Source organism: Leucopleurus acutus (assembly GCF_964270905.1).
Source record: "Leucopleurus acutus genome assembly, chromosome: 20".
NCBI lineage: Eukaryota > Metazoa > Chordata > Mammalia > Artiodactyla > Delphinidae > Leucopleurus > Leucopleurus acutus.
Genome location: NC_139162.1, coordinates 24,014,537 through 24,032,946, shown reverse-complemented (window position 1 = coordinate 24,032,946; position 18,410 = coordinate 24,014,537). Strand labels below are relative to the sequence as shown.

At 36.1% G+C, this 18,410-nt stretch overlaps 1 protein-coding gene across 2 annotated transcripts in view; it reads right to left on the bottom strand.

Moving 5' to 3' along the window:
- Nucleotides 1-18,410, bottom strand: part of CDH8 (cadherin 8) — a gene marked incomplete at both ends in the record, with an annotated part of 366,396 nt that overhangs the window by 56,516 nt on the left and 291,470 nt on the right. For both annotated transcript variants that reach the window (XM_082862070.1, XM_082862069.1), the window contains 2 exons: nt 552-669; nt 14,546-14,667. In XM_082862070.1, the coding sequence (XP_082718196.1) occupies nt 552-669; nt 14,546-14,667 (240 nt within the window). The remainder of the gene's footprint in view (nt 1-551; nt 670-14,545; nt 14,668-18,410) is intronic.

The window sequence follows — 18,410 nt, the reverse complement described above, 5'->3', positions numbered from 1 at the left end:
CAAAACAATACTGGGAAGGAGTGTCCTTCAAGAAGGATTTTCTGATCTAATTGCTATTGTCAAAGTTGGTACAGGCTTAAAACAAATACCTCTAATGTGTACCCACAAACCAGACGAAATTAGAACAGGCTTTCCCTAAAGACTTGGTAAACATTCAATTAAAACTTAACAACTGCCAAGTATAGGCCAGCCCCTCCCCTATCAGATATCTCGGTATAATGTACTTGGGTAACATCAGATATCTCAGTGAAATTACTGGAACTTTCACAGGGGTTAAATCTTACTGTCCGTTTTTTTTTTTTTTTTAAAGTAAGGTGATTGAGGTATTCCCCGGGATAAAATTAACTTGCACATTCACAATTCCCTTATCTATTGTTTCAATATTGGAAAGAGGAAGTGATGTAATTACCATGCCTTTAGGCTGATAAGCTAAGTTTCAACTGCTCATAGTGAAGAAAAATTATTTTACTGATATTTTCAGTCATATTATGAAATCACATCCTATTTTCCAATGTATATTCTACCCTGTTTCACAATGCTAATGTATTTACCTTCATTTTTCTTGATGGTAAAATTCGGATTGTTGACCATTTCTGGAAGAAGGCTGTATAAGAAATAATGTCCGTTTTTGGGCTCATCTTTGTCCGTGGCACTCACTGTTTGAATGACCTGTAACATAAAACTTGACGTCAGCACTTCTGATGACATCAGAGGGCTTGCACTGCCTTTAAAAGCTGAGTGACATTCCTTTAGTAGAGTGATACTTTGGTCCAAGGAATATTTTTCAGTTTTCTAAGTTGTTATGGATGGTTCACACCAAGAATGAGGAGGAACATTCATCACTTTAAAACCTAGCTTTGATAAGCTGATGAAAATTAGGGTCACTACTTTTGTGTCCATTTGGTATCTGTGGCTTGAAATGGCAAATTTAAGGGTATTTGAAAATTCCACTGGGCAATTACAGGCTTCTTTCCACTTTGAGTATGTACGGGCTTCAAGAATGAAATCTGGAATTGTTACAGTGATTGTAGTGTGGCTCTTGGGAGGATGTTGGAGGTAAAGTACTTAAATCGTGAATCCTCACAACTCCTCTTTCATTTTACTCATTAGGTTACAAGTGTTTGCAAATAGAATGTTCCTCGGCACAAACATCACTGCCACAAACCTTTCTGAAGAGTTGCATCTCTTCCCTCCCAATAATGAATACTGTTTTTAAAGCTAGTGGATAACACATGCAAACAATGCTTTGGAGTGTATCCTGAGATGAATAAATTATAGGGATTAGAAGAATTACCACCGTGCAGAGAACTGTTTGGATAGATACACATACTCAGAATTGGTGCCAGTTGAATGTGCTTATTTCAGTTGCAAAGCTGCATTAACTTAGTGCTAAGTTGTTCCTTGGGATGTCAGAGAATTAGCTTAATAATTCATATTTATGAGTCTGTGATATTAATAACTTCCATATGAAACACTGGGCAACAGCTAATGTAGTAAAAATTATAGCTTAAACTACTACTGTAAATAGTTACAACATAATTTCTACCAAAAAAAAAATGCCTATGAAGCATGATAGTCAAGGGTATAATCAGATTTACCATAAAAAATTAACAGGGAAGTACTCTCAGGTTTGTGAAATTTAGAGAATTATGATGCCTAATGTTGTGTCAGTTTAAACAATTATGTGCCACTGAACTTTGTCAGTGTCATTAAAGAGAAAAAAATGGATCACTTCTTTGTGAGAAAGAGACATCATTGCCTTGTAACTTATCACCTAAATAAGATATCACCACAATTTAAGAACATTTTCAATAGCTGTGAAGTTTTGCATTGTTATCACCCACATGCTATATGATAAGCAGTGCATCAAGGTTATTTGGGGCATAAATGAAATAACTTCTCTCATTTTCTATTTCTCCATTTTTGTAAATGGAACATATTCCTACTTTGTAGGTGTTTTACTCCTGTTAAAGACCTTGTGAAATGTCTTATAACTGTACTTAGCTTGAGTAACAATATAACAAAAAATAGCACAAAATATAACTCATGGTGGAGACAGTGAGATAGTCATTAAGTTGATGGACTCCGAGCTGCCTTGACAGAAGTCATAGCCTTATCCTTTACTCATTGCATGAAATGGAGGGATTTACTTAACTCTTTGAAACTCAGTATTTCTAAATTTTAAATAAAAGAATACTTTTCTCATAGGGTCGTTTTAATTCTTTATGTAAATTCATGTCAATCTGTTAATACAGTGTCTGGTGGTTCCTAGTAACTGTTCAATGAGTATTAGTCATCATCATTATTATTTATTATTTTTTCTTAAGGTCACTACCATTTATTCATGACATAGCACATTGATAAGTGTAACAACTTAGATGTTACACAAACGGGCCTCGCTTCCATCAGATTAGGTGGGAAAGCAATTATATTTACTATATCTAAACAGCTAGCATATTTGCCTTGACATTTAGGTGCAGAGAGATTCCTTGGGCTTCTAGTTTTATAAAGAAGAAAGAATTAAAGTACAAGGGGAAAAACTGAAACACAGATGACTCTTTTATAGACAACCTACATGTACAAATATTTAACAGAATAATTTGACTTGAGCCTTCTTTTAGGCAGTTATGAAGAACAAAGGGGGGAAAGTTCCTTGTGAGCACATGTAGCATCGTCTTCTCCCTTTACCCAGTTTTGTTTCAAAAAGACTTCTAGGGCTTCCCTGGTGGCACAGTGGTTGAGAGTCCGCCTGCCGATGCAGGGGACGTGGGTTCGTGCCCCGGTCCGGGAGGATCCTACATGCCGCGGAGAGGCTGGGCCCGTGAGCCACGGCCGCTGAGCCTGCGCGTCCGGAGCCTGTGCTCCGCAGCGGGAGAGGCCACAGCAGTGAGACGCCCGCGTACCGCAAAAAAAAAAAAAAAAAAAAAAACTTCTATTCCCAAGTGCACCTGTTGAAGAAATCATTCCTGAAGTGTGTGAGCGCATGTGAAGAAAAAGAGCAAACAAAGAAAGGATGTCTCCACAGTGGCTGCATCAATTTACATTCCCACCAACAGTGCAAGAGGGTTCCCTTTTCTCCACACCCTCTCCAGCATTTATTGTTTGTAGACTTTTTGGTGATGGCCATTCTGACCGGTGTGGAGGTTCCTTAAAAAACTAAAAATAGAACTACTATATGACCCAGCAATCCCACTACTGGGCATATACCCTGAGTAAACCATAATTCAAAAGAGTCATGTACCAAAATGTTCATTGCAGCTCTATTTACAATAGCCAGGACATGGAAGCAACCTAAGTGTCCATCGACAGATGAATGGATAAAGAAGATGTGGCACATATATACAATGGAATATTACTCAGCCATAAAAAGGAACAAAACTGAGTTATTTGTAGTGAGGTGAATGGACCTAGAGACTGTCATACAGAGTGAAGTAAGTTGGAAAGAGAAAAACAAATACCGTATGCTAACACACATATATGGAATCTAAGGGGAAAAAAAGGACATGAAGAACCTAGGGGCAAGACGGGAATAAAGACACAGACCTACTAGAGAATGGACTTGAGGATAGGGGGAGGGGGAAGGGTAAGCTGTGACAAAGCGAGAGAGCGGCATGGACATATATACACTACCAAACATAAAATAGATAGCTAGTGGGAAGCAGCCGCATAGCACAGGGAGATCAGCTCGGTGCTTTGTGACCACCGAGAGGGGTGGGATAGGGAGGGTGGGAGGGTGGGAGGGAGGGAGACGCAAGAGGGAAGAGAGATGGGAACATATGTATATGTATAGCTGATTCACTTTGTTATAAAGCAGAAACTAACAAACTATTGTAAAGCAATTATACTCCAATAAAGATATTTTAAAAAACACATGAAAAGATGCTCAACATCGCTAAAAAAAAAACAGTATTCTGGGGTGGGAATCATTCGTAACTAAGAGCATTCTTAACGTGTATTTAATGGCTAGAGCTCCTACAAGCAATACCATTTCTAAGTCATCTGCATGAAAAAGACTCATACGTGCTGGCGAGTGAATCTACATGTTACGCTCTCACAACCAAAACAAAAGAGGCAATAATTTAGCTTACCTGAAGTAAATGAGTATAATCACCTGTCATACCACATCTCAGAAGTTTGATCTAAATATTACATCTGCAATAAATATTTTTTCCACCATTTATTTAAGTCAGGAAATCTGTTAGCCATGCAATTTCTGAGCTTGCTGAACCAAAAAGTCTTGGGACAGGGCCTAGAAATCTGCCTTTTAAAGTCTTGTAGGTGATTCTGATGCATGCTTAAGTCTGGGATCCACTCTTTTGAGTCAAGGGAGAAGATTGGTGTCCATAGGTCTCTTATTACTGTTCATTAGAAGAGTTTGTACTGTCAAGTTTACATCAAAATCAGTGCATGACGTGTTGGGAAAAAAGTGATGAAATGGTGAATCTTTAAATTAACTTCCAAATATCCTATGAACTAGCTATGGTTAAGACTTTGGTTTAAACCATTTTTGACACTTCATTTTATTTTAGTGCAGTGGCCACTGTCTGATCATTTTCTCTGAGAGTAGATGCCTGGTAGATCACTTGAAGGACTTTATGCTATTAAAATGCGTTAAGTTACCCACATTTAAAAGGCTGAAATTTTCATTGATGTAATGACATCTGAACACATTTGTCTTTAAACAACAGGAGAAAAAGAATAGATTTATTCAAGGAAGTGCACCTCCACACAAGCAGATGTTATAGGTACACTGAGTTGATGGCAAATGAAAACTGCATGCATTTCCCACTGTGAGCTACTTGGACATCAGCTGATTTTTAAGTAATTGGACAACTATTTCATGAAAATGATATCAAAATTTCTGAAGAGGTCATAGATTTTTACTAGTAAATATACAGCATTTAGCTTAAATATTTTCCTTTCTAGCAATAAAGTTAGGATGCAGTTGAAAAATCTAACGCTTGATAATTTATTGTGGATTAATTTCAAGGGAAGGTAAAAGCTAATGTACTTCTCTATCAGAAAAACAAAGCATATCTGAGATCGGGCGTAAGGAAACGAATTTCAAGGCCATACTCGAATTTCCATGGGAGCAGACTGATCTATTTCTTGAGAGTACTGATTTGAAATCAAATGACCTTTCTAAGCGTAAAACTGAAAAGAAATTTTTTTTTTAGAACTGTCGGCCATATCGTAATTCTGACTCTTTTTAAAAAAACTATTCATTGTTTATCAATAATGCTAAACCTCAGATCGCTTTAATTAATATAGTTTATTAAACATTATTTTAGCTTTTTATAGTAACTCAAAAGAAGTTAATAGTAGTAGGTTTCACTGTCATTATTAACTTTTCAAAAGGCAAGCAGCCAACAAACAAACACATTTCTGATTATCTGATCTGTTGATAACCTTAAAACTCTCTTGGAATCTATTAGAATATCCCCTGTGAGTTCCTGTAGTTATTGTTCATTGATTTGTTCTTAGATGATGAGTTGGGGTTCCCCCCCCCCTCACTGCTATTAGAACAGTGTCTGGCACATAGTAGCTTTTTAATAAGTATGGTCTAAATGAATAAATGAATGGATGAATAAATAATCATGTCAGGCATGTTTTAGCATCACTACTAATTCTTATGTAACTTTGAGAGGTAGGTATGAAGAGATTTATCAGAACGCTAGTGCATCAAAGACATTGTAACATCTGATCCCAAGTAAATTAGGTAACAAACTCCCTACATCTTCCTGCTCCGCATGTCAGACTGCCTCAAAATCTTGTTGGCATTCATATCTTCCGCACGTGTACTTAGTTAAATTGGGGCTTAGACTTCCAGTATTTTGGAGAGTGCATAAAGATGAACTTATCCATTCTTGACATTCATGTACTTTGCTTTATGGATATTAAGGTTCCCTTTTGATTTCGAAGGTGGTGGAAAGAGAGTGAGTGAGGAGACATCAAAGGCAGTACGGCATAATTTTTGGTTTTCTATTCATTCTTTTGCCTATTATTGATAGTTTATTTCTGGTTACCAATGTTAACATTTGGTTTTCTATTCATTCTTTTGCCTATTATTGATAGTTTATTTCTGGTTACCAATGTAAACGTTCCTGAAATACTAGCTTCTATTTCTTAGAGCAGTAGTCTTCAACTTGAGGAAGGAAAAGATGATACATGAAAGTAAAATTGTATGAAATTATTTATATATGCACATATATGAAGGAAAAGTCCAGAGCTTTTATCAGATTATCAATGGTGTCCATAACTGAAGGGAACAAAACAAAATAGGCTAAGAGCCATCCCCTGAAAGAGCGGTCTTTGCAAATACAAATTTTGTCTACAAGAGAAATCAAGTTATACCAATGATAACATTGAAAAAGGAGGACATACAGGAATTTGAGGAAACTATATGAAAACCCACATGACCCAATTATCCTCAGTTATTTCAAAACTGTGTAACATAGTTCAAATTGAGCACTGCTCATATCCATTTAATGGACAGTTCCTGGATACTTTTTTTATAATTTGTAAGGCAATCCAGTTTCTATCAAGATTTTTCTTTTCCTCCCCAAAGTGTCGTCCCATGTCACATTTCTTTGCATGAATATGTCTTTGTCTTTAAAAAGTATTAGGCCGCTATTGAGAGCATGTATCTTAGAGGTCTGACCTATAGAAAACACAACAGGAGAATGTAGATTAGATTGCGTATGTTTCTTTTAAACACTAAGTGAAGTCCTCAGTCCTCTCGGTAGACGTCTGGGGCCTGCGCCTTCATTAATCCACCACAGAACTTCTGACATTTTCCTCAGTTTCGTTCTTTTACAGTCCCTTTCCCTTTACTGTAACTAAGTTAAGGTAAAATGATACAAAGCAAGGACTCTTAAAGGATGTATTTACACAAAGTTTGAATTTTCCAGTTTCTCCTGTTTCTTATTTTCTTTTGCTTGTCTCTGCATATTTCATCTGTATTTTGTGCATCTCTGAAATTATCAATATTTTTGACAAATTACTCCATCACTTGCTGTGCTTTGAAAACCTCATTAGTAAAGTCCACAGTTTTTAACACAATTTAGAAGTCTCAACTGCCTTTTTAGTCTTATCTCCTCTCCATCTTCCACTACACAACTTCACAGGAATATTTCCTGATGCCTCATTAATACCATAAACATTACTTCCTAGGCTGAAAATGCATCCTATTGTTTATTCTTCTTAAGCAAGATTTTTCCAGCTGGCTTCCATTTGCCACTAGTTGTATAGTTTTCTCTGAAGGAAATTCAAAAGATTTTATAATCAGCTATGTTTGGTAAATGCCCAAGACCATTTGGTTCTAGCCCTTTGGGGATTCATATGTATTTATAAATGCAAGGGGATCTTACAGTGAAACAAAACCAGTAGAAGATAATGTTCTTTAATTTCGGTTAATACAGTGGTTCCCAACCTTATTGGGAAAAACATGCGCACACACACACCCAGACACACCACACACCATACCATATACCGACATGCTGTACCCTAAAAGTGTTTCTCAGGCTGTCACTTTAAGACACGCTACCCTCTAGAATATAAGTCTTAAAGGCCCGGAGACCTCTTTAATCTCCTTTTGAAGGTGTTGTATCTACACAGCTTGGTGGTTAGAGCACTAATTCCATTTGCATCTCTGCCCTTCCAACAATACATCAGCTTCTCTCGGTACCACATCTTACCCAATTTATGTCACTAACACAAAGCCTAATAAGACTAAAACCTCCTCATAGCTAGTGTCATTTTTACTTTCTTGAAAAAGACGTGCTCATCACCATGGCTTCCATAAACAAATAAAAACAAGCATACACATGTGCATACCACGCTTCCATCTAAATTCTTATTTACTAACTTGTAGGTTGAAGATAAAATGAAGAGAGAACATCAGTCAGTAACGACCCAAGATTTGTAAACAATCCTTTATACCATTGTTTTTTCTGTGGATCATCAATCCTAATATTTAGGCGAAGGGCCAGAATAAAGCATGTGGATTTGGAATCATACAAGAGGTTCAGTCAAAGCATATAGAGGCTGCAAACATGACTTCAAAAAAGATTTAGATTGTATGTGTTCCTGTAAGTTGATTCTGCTGTACTTAAAAAAAAAAATAATTATATTAGCCCACAAATTCATATGGGGAGGAATGACGTACAAGCCCTTTCTTCACTCTTGACAAATACACTTGTAAATTATCAGAGGAAGAGTTATTCCAATACAGGGAAATAGACTGTCCTCTTTTATATTGACCCATTTAGGCATTGTTTACAGTGTTTTGCTCCAAATCAAGGATCATAAATATATAACAATAACAGCAATAAAAACAACAAAGACAATACTAATAAAATATTTTGCTTTTGAAACTATGAAACTAGTTAAAATATATACTACTAATAATTACAGTTATTTATTGAGCGCTTGATATTGAGCTAGATATTTCTAAAATGTGAGAGTTTAAACTAACAGCAGTTAAGACCCAAGGTCACAAAACTAGTAAATGGCAGAGCTGTGACTCAGACTTAGATTGTGCTAGTTTCAAACCTTCAAACCTTCAAAAATTCTGAGTTTTTTAAAACTTTTTTGCCTTTTTCTTTTAGCTTTTCCCCCTCTGTCAAAATTGCACTCTAAAAGTTATACTTCTATTAATGATTCTCTTGAAATGCTTTTTTACATGTGAATTCTTCAAATATTGTTTTATACATTCCACTAATCTGCCTTCCCCTTACTTCACCTAAAGTAAAATGAAAATCATATTTTATGCATTTTGTTGAGGCCATCAATTTCATGTGTTCTAAAATCAATCCTGTCTCTCTCTTGTGTATGCAGATAGATCCTGAAAGATGCCCTCCGGCAGGAAAGTTAAAATTAAGTCTCCTATATTTATTGTTTCATGAGTGTTATAAAATGCCATAATTTCATTTCATTGTTTCACATTTATTAGAAAAAGACCAACAGAAACTAAAAATATATATAAATATGGTAGCAAACTTGTTTATTGCTGCTATTTATCAAGGGATAATTCTACTTTTCTTATTATGTGGAACGCTTTTGCATAGAGTGTGTTATTGATCACAGGAGTTTTTTTTTTTTTTTTTCTTTTGAAAAGCGCTCACTCTTGATCAGAATCTTACTCTCATTACTATTTTTCTAAAAAGTGTGTCACACAGGCAATGGCATTTCAAAGTCTGCTCCTTGGGAAGCATTGTGAAATCCTAGAAAGTACAGGGACTGGGGCACCTCCAAGAATAGACGTTGAAGCCCATCTTTCCTACTTTTCATGGCCTTAGTTAAGACCCTTACTCTTTCTATCAGCCTCAGCCCCCATATCTGTAAAATGTCATTGCAACGCCAAACTCCCAGAACGGTGATGTTGATTGCGTGTTAGATGTCTGTATGTATTATTTCATTCATGGAAGCATGCAGCCTCCCCAGTCACCTCTCTCCACCTCCACTGCCAGCACCTTAGGCCAGGCTACCCTTATCTTTTGCAATTACAACCTTCTAGATGCTCTTCCTGTTTAATTGCAGGTGCACGCGTCTGCATGTGTGTATATGGATTTTATTCAAACATAATACTCTTTTTGTCCAATTTCATTCTTGCTTATTACACTCGTATTACATTTGCTTATTACTCTTATTATACTCAGCCACAGATGTCTTCAATTTTTCAAATAAACCAAGGTTTTTCTCCCTTCAGGGTCTTTGCACAAGCTTATTCTGTTGGCTAGAAGGCTCTTGTTTCCACTTCTTGTATGACTACCCTTTCTCATTTTTGTTCAGTTTCAGCCTAAATGATATCCCTTTAAAAAGTAACTTTCTTTACAACACTCCGTAAAGTAGATCTCCGCTTTTTCTTTGTTCTCTTCTGTCTATACTGTGTAGTTTTCTTCAACTCAGTTTTCAAAATTTATATTATTGACTCATTCTATGTTTTTTTATTATCCGTCTTCCTCATTCAGTTCCATTGGAGAGAACACTCTTTTTGTTCTTTTCACATTGTCTCCCCAGGTCATATTACAATACTTAGCATCTTGTAGATACACAATAAATACTGTTCAATAAATAAATGATTTTTCATTTGTGCACTCTGTGTCTGTGAATAAAACAAGTGTTTCCATGGTAATATCTGAGAAACTAATTATTGAAATATTTGTCACTGCTAAATCAGAATCATTCTAAAATTTTGTGGATATCCATTACTACATGACAAGCATTGGCTAGATATGTATCTATAAGTATGGGCTATTATCTTTTTTGACCTGTGATATTCCCAGGATAAGCAAACTTTATATTGCTGCAGTACTGGTCAGAGATAGAAGGGATTAAAAGAGATAAACCAAGGTATGTTTTTAACCCAGACGTAATTAACTTGATGCTAAATAGAACATCTCGACTTCTACAGATGGTGATGAAGCTCAAATTATACTCCACTAGATTTATTTATAGTAACAGGGGAAGCTCCTTCCTGAAGGAAAAATAGCTGAAGAGGTCGGTTGCTAACTAATTCTCAAACAATAAATATTCTCTGAGACTAAACAAGAGGCCTTGAGTCACCCCTGGAAACACAGTATTTTCAGTTCAGTCCCTGTGTCAGTGAACCATCTGGAGCACATTACCCTAATTCTGTATGTATGGTAAGCAAGAGGTAAGCACCTGAAATCTTAGAAAGACCCTACTGAGGAGACAAGATGTGGAACAGAGTTATGGAAGGCCCTCTGTCCAACACTGATCACTGATGTTCTCTATTTCTCTTTCATGTTTGGTTTTGAGTATGGTGTTATCATAGTGAAGGAAGATACTGGTTTCTCCTGAAGGAGCTGTTACCTGGTCCTCCACCCATCCCACCAGAGTACCATTCTCTTCAGACAGAACCTGGTTTATCCCCAGCTGACTCCTTTTCAGCACTTGATAGATGTTTCCTATCTCTTGTGGAATGCGTCCTATACTAAGCGGTCTTTTCATTAAGATAGTTCCATTTCCTCTCATCTCTTCAACCTCCTTTCTGCCCAGAGGATTTGAGGTATTTTCTTGCAATTCTGCCACATCTAATTTTCTCAAGTGCCTACCAGAGGGAAAACTCTATGAGGGAAAAAGACTGATGTTTGTCTGCCACTAAATTCCCAGTACCAGCCAAGTCTTGGCATACAGTTTGTGTTCGACAGATATCTACTGTCTGATCAAAACCTATCATCCTATTAGACACATGAACTTTCAGATAGCTTGCCTTCTAATTTTGAAATCCTCAACCCACACGCTCATTTCTGCTTTGGCCATTAAAGAGGAGCAAGTGGGGAGAATCTTTTTATTCATCCTGTTAAACTGAGGGCCAAGTAATTTGTAGATGACTCTATCACGGCATTATTGCATCGGAGACTAAAGGTATACGTCACCTTATAACTTTTAACTTAAGATAAATTACCTGTAACTATTGGGGGAAAATTGATTTAAATAAGAGTAACTAGCCATCAGAAAATACCACATCAACATCTAATTTTGAAGTGGAGGGATTATTTAAAAGGATTCTAATCAAAAGGGATTCCCGTTGATTTTTTACAATATTGACTGTGAACTCTCTTTGTCATGGGTGGTTGTTACTCTCTTAAGGGAACCAATTCAAGAAAATGCCATCTTTTACTTCAGAATTGTGGGAAGGTGGGAGGAAGAGACAGGACTTCCAGTTCTACTTTCAGAGTAAACCTATGCCAATTTAACACAGATGTACCATGAACTAGAGATCTATCTTAGAGGAAGGTGGCCTCCCTTCTTTCTTTTTCTTTTCTTTTCTTTCTTTTTTTTTGGACTCTTTGTTTAAATGAGTCCAGCGGAAAAGAGTCAAGTGCAGTAGAATTCCCTACGTTCATGTAGATGCTGGTTTTCATTTTGTGAGATGTTTTAAAGAACTCTTTACAAAGCCTCACTCAATCCAGAAGATTTTTTAGGGATTGAGTTTTTTTAACGGCTTGTGCTTGATTATTGCTAATGATTTTCAGCTGCATCATCTCCCAGGAAGCTGACCCCCTCGAGTTTAGCCTTAAATCCATATCTTCCAGGCAAACTAGACATTTCAAAGCCACCTGCACTCCTTTCTCTGAGGCTGTTATAAAGCAGACATTAATTGTTGAAAAATATTGAGATGACTATGAATTTAGTGCTAATTCAGCCTTTGACATTTGTTTTGCATGAATGTGATAATGAATATTCTAATTTCAAAGTGAGTCAGCCATTTGTATGGTATTATGAGACATGACTGAAAGTGTATCTATGTTGAACTTATATAAGTGAACGCTATTTAGTGTGGATAACAAAAATGAATTTGGGAAAATGTTAAATATAAAAATGAGATATTTGAGCTATTAAAAGTGACTTAGGAATGATATAATGAATCAAACATGAGTTCTGACTAGCACAAAGGATTCAAGGAATTCAGGAGCTATTTGAACAACTGTGTGTGAATGATGCAAGTGCACACTATAATGCAGGTTAATAGTGTGTGTATCAACCAGTCAGCCATATGTCCAAAAATTATGCTGAACAGACAAAGATCTGATTATCTTCATGTAAATATGAACTCTAATAAACATGCCTAAATAGATTCATTTGAGGATAAGATAGTGCAGTGGACACACACAACATAAACATTTTTTCACAGAATGAGTCATTCATGTTGATTTGCAAAAATCATAAAACAAAGAATCAACTTTTTTTTTTTATTTTGATCTTGCATAGGAAAGGGGATGAAACAATGCATTTTTTTTCGGAGGATAAAAACTGTTGAGGAATCATTAAAACCTTGGAAACAGTCAAAATCCACAGGGTAAACCTCCAGATTCCAGGAGGTCCAAAGGCATGCATGTCAATATCACAAGTGAAGCCAATGTGTAATTTTTGAAATATCAATGCCATTGACTCTCTGAACTTGTGTGATGAGTTTTGCATGAACAGTGGAGTTTTACTTAAATTCTAAAGCATTTGACAGTTTCTCTATGATCAAAAATGTCTGGCTTATAACTCTGTGATTGGCTACATTACCCCAGCAACAATCTGGCCCACACAACCATATCCTTGAAACTGACCTGCACATATTTTGATCAGACTCTCTCCACCAACTGCATTCACCAACTTAGCTAAATGATATTTGCTGCCACGTATATATACACTCCATCCTCAAAGGATCACAAATAAAAACACTCAAAAGATAAGACCGATAGAGGGCAATTCGACATGATGAAATTAAGAAACATTGAAACTAATGTTAGAATATTATTTTTAAAAAGAGGTCACCCTTTGGCATATGACTGCTGAAGGTGAATGTTTTGATTATAACGACATTTATGATGTCTAAGTGTTTAAAATTACTCAATTTTATTATTAGAATTTTAGCTTTTACTTTGTATGTGTGCACATGTATGTGTATCTTTTTTTTGTAGATGGAAACAATGCCAATCCTTCAGATACAGGCGAGTAGTCTAGGGGAAAATGCCCACTGTTTTATAGGAGAGTAGCAACTTGATCTTTTGTAAGAGTTAAATAAAAGTATAGAGCCACAGTTCTATTCCTTTCTTAGGTGGAAGAAATCTGACTCTTGTCAGGTAAACTGCTCGGCAAATAGTAAGCTGAATTCCTAACACCCACGTGAGGCACAAGAATAGTTGGATTAACAACTCCAGTGTCATGCTGTCAGCTGCTGTTTATTTAAATTAAAATGTCACCATCCAGAAATAAATTAGGAAGTTGAAAAACGATAAATTTCTTAAACATACAGTACTTTGGCACCTTGTTAAAATAAGTCTATTACATTTGTGTTTTTTAGAACTTTACATAGACTATTTCCATTTTGACATTCAGAGTATAGCAGGTTTTGTTTTCGTTCTTCTTTCTTAACTCTCTCCCTCCTTCCTCCCTCCCCCCTTCCTTCCTTCCTCTCTCCCCGTCTCTCTCTCTGTGTCTGCATTGTCCTATCTAAGCTACATAAGACAGTTTAAAAGAAAAAAGTTCCATCAATACACATCAATACACAATTATCAGATGCTTTACTTGCATGTCTAAAACATGTTGTTCACATTATGTCTATCTAAATGCAGCTACACCTTTACAGATTTAAAAATTCACTTCCTGCAATTGGTCTTCCTAGGGTTCCAATGTCATGTGTTATTTCTACATTTGATGTGAAACAAACATGCCTTCCCATGGGCTTTTCCCTCACTTTCCGTCATTTGAAGGTTAAAATTTTGGCCCCATCACTCTAAGACCTCCCCTGTGATCATCCACACCCCGAGATATTTTAAGATAGTTTTTTGGCTCAGGGTTCATGGCACAGCAGGTCATTCCGCTTCAGGAGCCAATTTGGTCATAAGTAGGAAGAGAATGAACATCTCTGAAAGAAGAATACTCCCTCTCTGTTCCCGTTTGGATGTTTCTTGCCTATGACTTTGCAGATTGTGAATGATGCAAGTGCACGCTATAATGCAGGTTAATCAAATATGAGACAGTTGTATACAAACATATTCAGCATTAACAACATGGAGATATTTACTTGGCCGGGTTTTCCATTTTCACATAAAAATGCCTCATATTCGGATGCGAATTCAGGGGCGTTGTCATTGACATCCAGCACTTTAATAGCAACAGGTACTCGGGATATCTGACTGTGGTTCCCTATGGGAAGGAAAAAATAACATCAGCATTGAGGATATTGCATTTTAATGTGCAATTCAACTTTCTTCTTGAAAGCTTGTGTGTCTGTTTCAACTTCCCTTAATTAGGGTGTTTTCAACATGGTGATTATGGAATCTGACCATTCAGCAAGGAAAAATAGCAAGTGCTTGGCTGCTTAAAAAAAAGTATAAATTATTATTCCAAACACCATTTGCTGGAGCTTAGCTTGATAAAGACCATCTCTGAATAAATGAAAAGAGGTTTCCTTGATGAGGAAAGCTTTATTTTATTGATAAAGCCCATTGTACAAAAGAAAAGAATGCTGTATTGCAACAAAGATTTATCTCTTTCTTTATCTTGGGTAGACAGCCCATTTCTGCACTGTTACTTGTTCGACTGACTATATATTAAAGATGAACATCAAAACCTGAAAAAAGGCTAGAACCAAATCAGTTGTTGAGAAGGCATCTTTAATACTGATAAAAGGGATAATCTTAAAGAAAGGGAATCATATCTTTTATGAATTTTATTTTTTATTCAAAATTGACCTTGGGATCTTTTTGGGTAAGATAAGCCCAAGTTATTTTAATATGTCATTTTCATAAAGATTTTCATCAGTGTAAACAGATAATAATCTTTTAATCTTTCCAGGTCAATTCCAGTAGCACAGACCTTAAGCCTTAAGTCCTTAAATTTAAAAAATTATACACACACACACACACACACACGTGCACACACACGCATACACGCACAAATATGCATGCACAGAAATCTGGCCCATTAATACATTGCTGACTTGGCCCACATGATGATTTTTCATTTCTAATAAATGCAGTACCATTTGACTCTGACTGTACCATGCAATAATCTTTTGATCGCTTGTCAATTACACAGAATGCATTGAAAATGGCCAATTATTTATTTGTGTTTCTGTGGCACTGAATATGTATAAGCAAGCTAGGAGGGGAAAAATCTTTGGCTTTTGAGTATGAAGAAACAGACTTGTATTTGATATATCAGACTCTTCTTTTTGACAATTGGTTAAATTCAGACCTCTGAAACCTTCAAATAGTCATTTTTTTCATTACATATAAAAGTGTTTTAAAGCACATGCCAAATAATCACAGCCATGTTACAATTTTATAGTTGGTTAACCCCACTGGCAATGCTACAAGATTGGAATTTAACTACCATGGCTATTCTCCAATATTCTAATTTGATTAACTATGGATGGATGAATATTATCCTTTGGAATTCCAACCACCTCAGTAATGGAACAAAAATCTCAATTCCCAAAAATCACACCAGTGGCCTTAAATGTCCTTTTTCTTTTACCTAATATGTTCTTTTTCTTTTACTGTCTTATGTCTAATGAAATAATTCATTCCCATTCAGAGAGGAGGCATGCAGCTCCCTAGTTTCAGTGGAAGGGAAAATTTTAAAAAGTGTAACACATGACTCTGAGGACAAGAAACTTACATTCTACCCTTTATCTACTTGAATCAGGTAGATAAATGAGTTATAAGGTATTTGAAATAAGGTCTGATTATGTCCTTAAAGATTTACATCTCTTTTCTAGTCTGACCATGAGCTGAATAGCAGCTGCTGAAGAGTAAAAAAGGGAATCCAGTGTTTGCAGGAAACAAATGTTTGGAGCCCCATCTTTGCCTCCCACTACCAATATGATTCTGAACATGTTATTGAAGCTCATTTTATTCCTGAGGACACTGAAACTCAAGACCTTGACACCTTATTTAGAGAACTATTATACACATTATATGAGAAGAATTAGAAGTGCCCAGATCATATTGGGCACATCGTCAAGTGTATCTTAGAGTTCACCTTTTATAACTGGAAACATCAGCACCGTGCATATTCAGTGTGCACTATGTACAGTGCAAGGTATTTCACAGAATCATCTCATTCAGTCCTTACTGAAGAGCTATGTAATAGGTAACGCGATCCCCATGTTGTGGATTACTGATGTGGAGACTGATATGCACAGGGCTACATGCCTTTACCAATATGACTCAAAAATTAACTCCAAGACTCCGAAATGTAGTTTTGGCCTTCCAAACATGAGTCATTTTCACAGTACTATATTGATGAAGTTTAAAACAAAGTATATTTGCTTGTTGTTTGTTTACTGGTAAGGTAACTAATCACTGCCATTTCCTCAAGAATGCTTTTAGGCTTGTTATAAATTTGTACTGCAAGTTTGACCACTCTTTGAAGTTTGAGTAAAAATCGAGCTGGATGAATCTAACGGGTTGTACCACGACTGATATTCTCAGAATTGCACTAATAATCTGCAAGCCTCTCTGAGAAACTGAACAATTTAAATTCCATATTTTTCCTCATACTTCGATTTTGCCCAAGGTCTCTTTAGTTGATTGATTTTATTTTGTGATTCTCTGTATTTCAACTCTAAGGACTATTGATTAGTTAGTTACATAACATTCATTTCTTCCGTGCCACATCTTAGACCAACTCTTGTGTATATAAGTGATTAGAGGAGCCTTCTATTATGTTTCAGTCTCGTTAAGCATTCAATTCAGAGACAATGATCAACATAGACTTGAACAGTGAATAATAGATGCATTGTCTTCGAAAACTGCAGGTACAAGAAAAAGCTGTCGTACTCTTTAAACATGATTTTGTTCCTGGGGAAGTGAAGAAAATGCTGAGCTTACTGAGTTAGAGTCACTGAAAATGGTTGATTGGGCCAAGGTTACGAAATATGATATTCTTTGTCTTCCCTCTTTCTCATGCCTTGCACACACACACACACACGCGCGCCACAGGCAAACATGCATATACAGATTTTACTCTCACTATTTTGGCAAAAGGATAATTATGCCAAGGCACATGTTCTTAACTTCTCTCTTCTCTTTTCTTAATCTCACAGTTTTAATAAACTGCAATTATCTCTTAGATCTAGATGGCCAGCAGGTGGTAAAACTCAAGCATAGAGGCTAGAGAATCTCCATGAGCTTCTTTCTGGGATAACTTTCAACATTAAAGTAATATATGCTTTCTCTTATTGTAAGATCTGGGACAGGGTGGTGGTTAACTATCCAGGGGCCCAGATCCCTAGAATAATACCATCTAATTTTTTTCTGTTGTTAGAAGTAATGTAGGTTTGGGAGCTATCACTTAATATTGTTAGAAGATCACAAGCATAGGGGCTATATCATATGATCACTGGCGAGTCACTGAAATATTTTTTGATGAGATTTACAATTTTAAAAGCTACCATAAAGCTTACTGACAAGAGAAGTTATGGTTTGTTTTAATTTTGTTTTCTTAAGCAAATGAATGTCCCAGACATTTACTTTATTTCTTAAAACTGCTAAATCAAGGAGAAAAACAATAAAATATAATCAAACAATAAGCTGGTGCCGTATATCCCCAAAATATCCCCCAATGTGTTTTCATTACCTGTATTAGATGAACGCGCACAACTGAAATTACTGCACCCTATAGTGCTTGACACAAGTGTCATAGTTAAATGCTGAAGATTCACTTTTATCTAAATTAATGAAGTGATGGGAGTTCAAAATTTAAAGATATTATAGAGCAATAAAATTAATTAGATAAGCTTCTAAGGAAATTATTCATGTCCTTTGTGACTGGCCCCAAAATGTTTGCCTTTCATCTGATACACAGACATTAAATATAAAGATATTATAATTAGAAACTTGATTAGCATTCGTTAAAGATTAATTTTCTAAACACAGGAG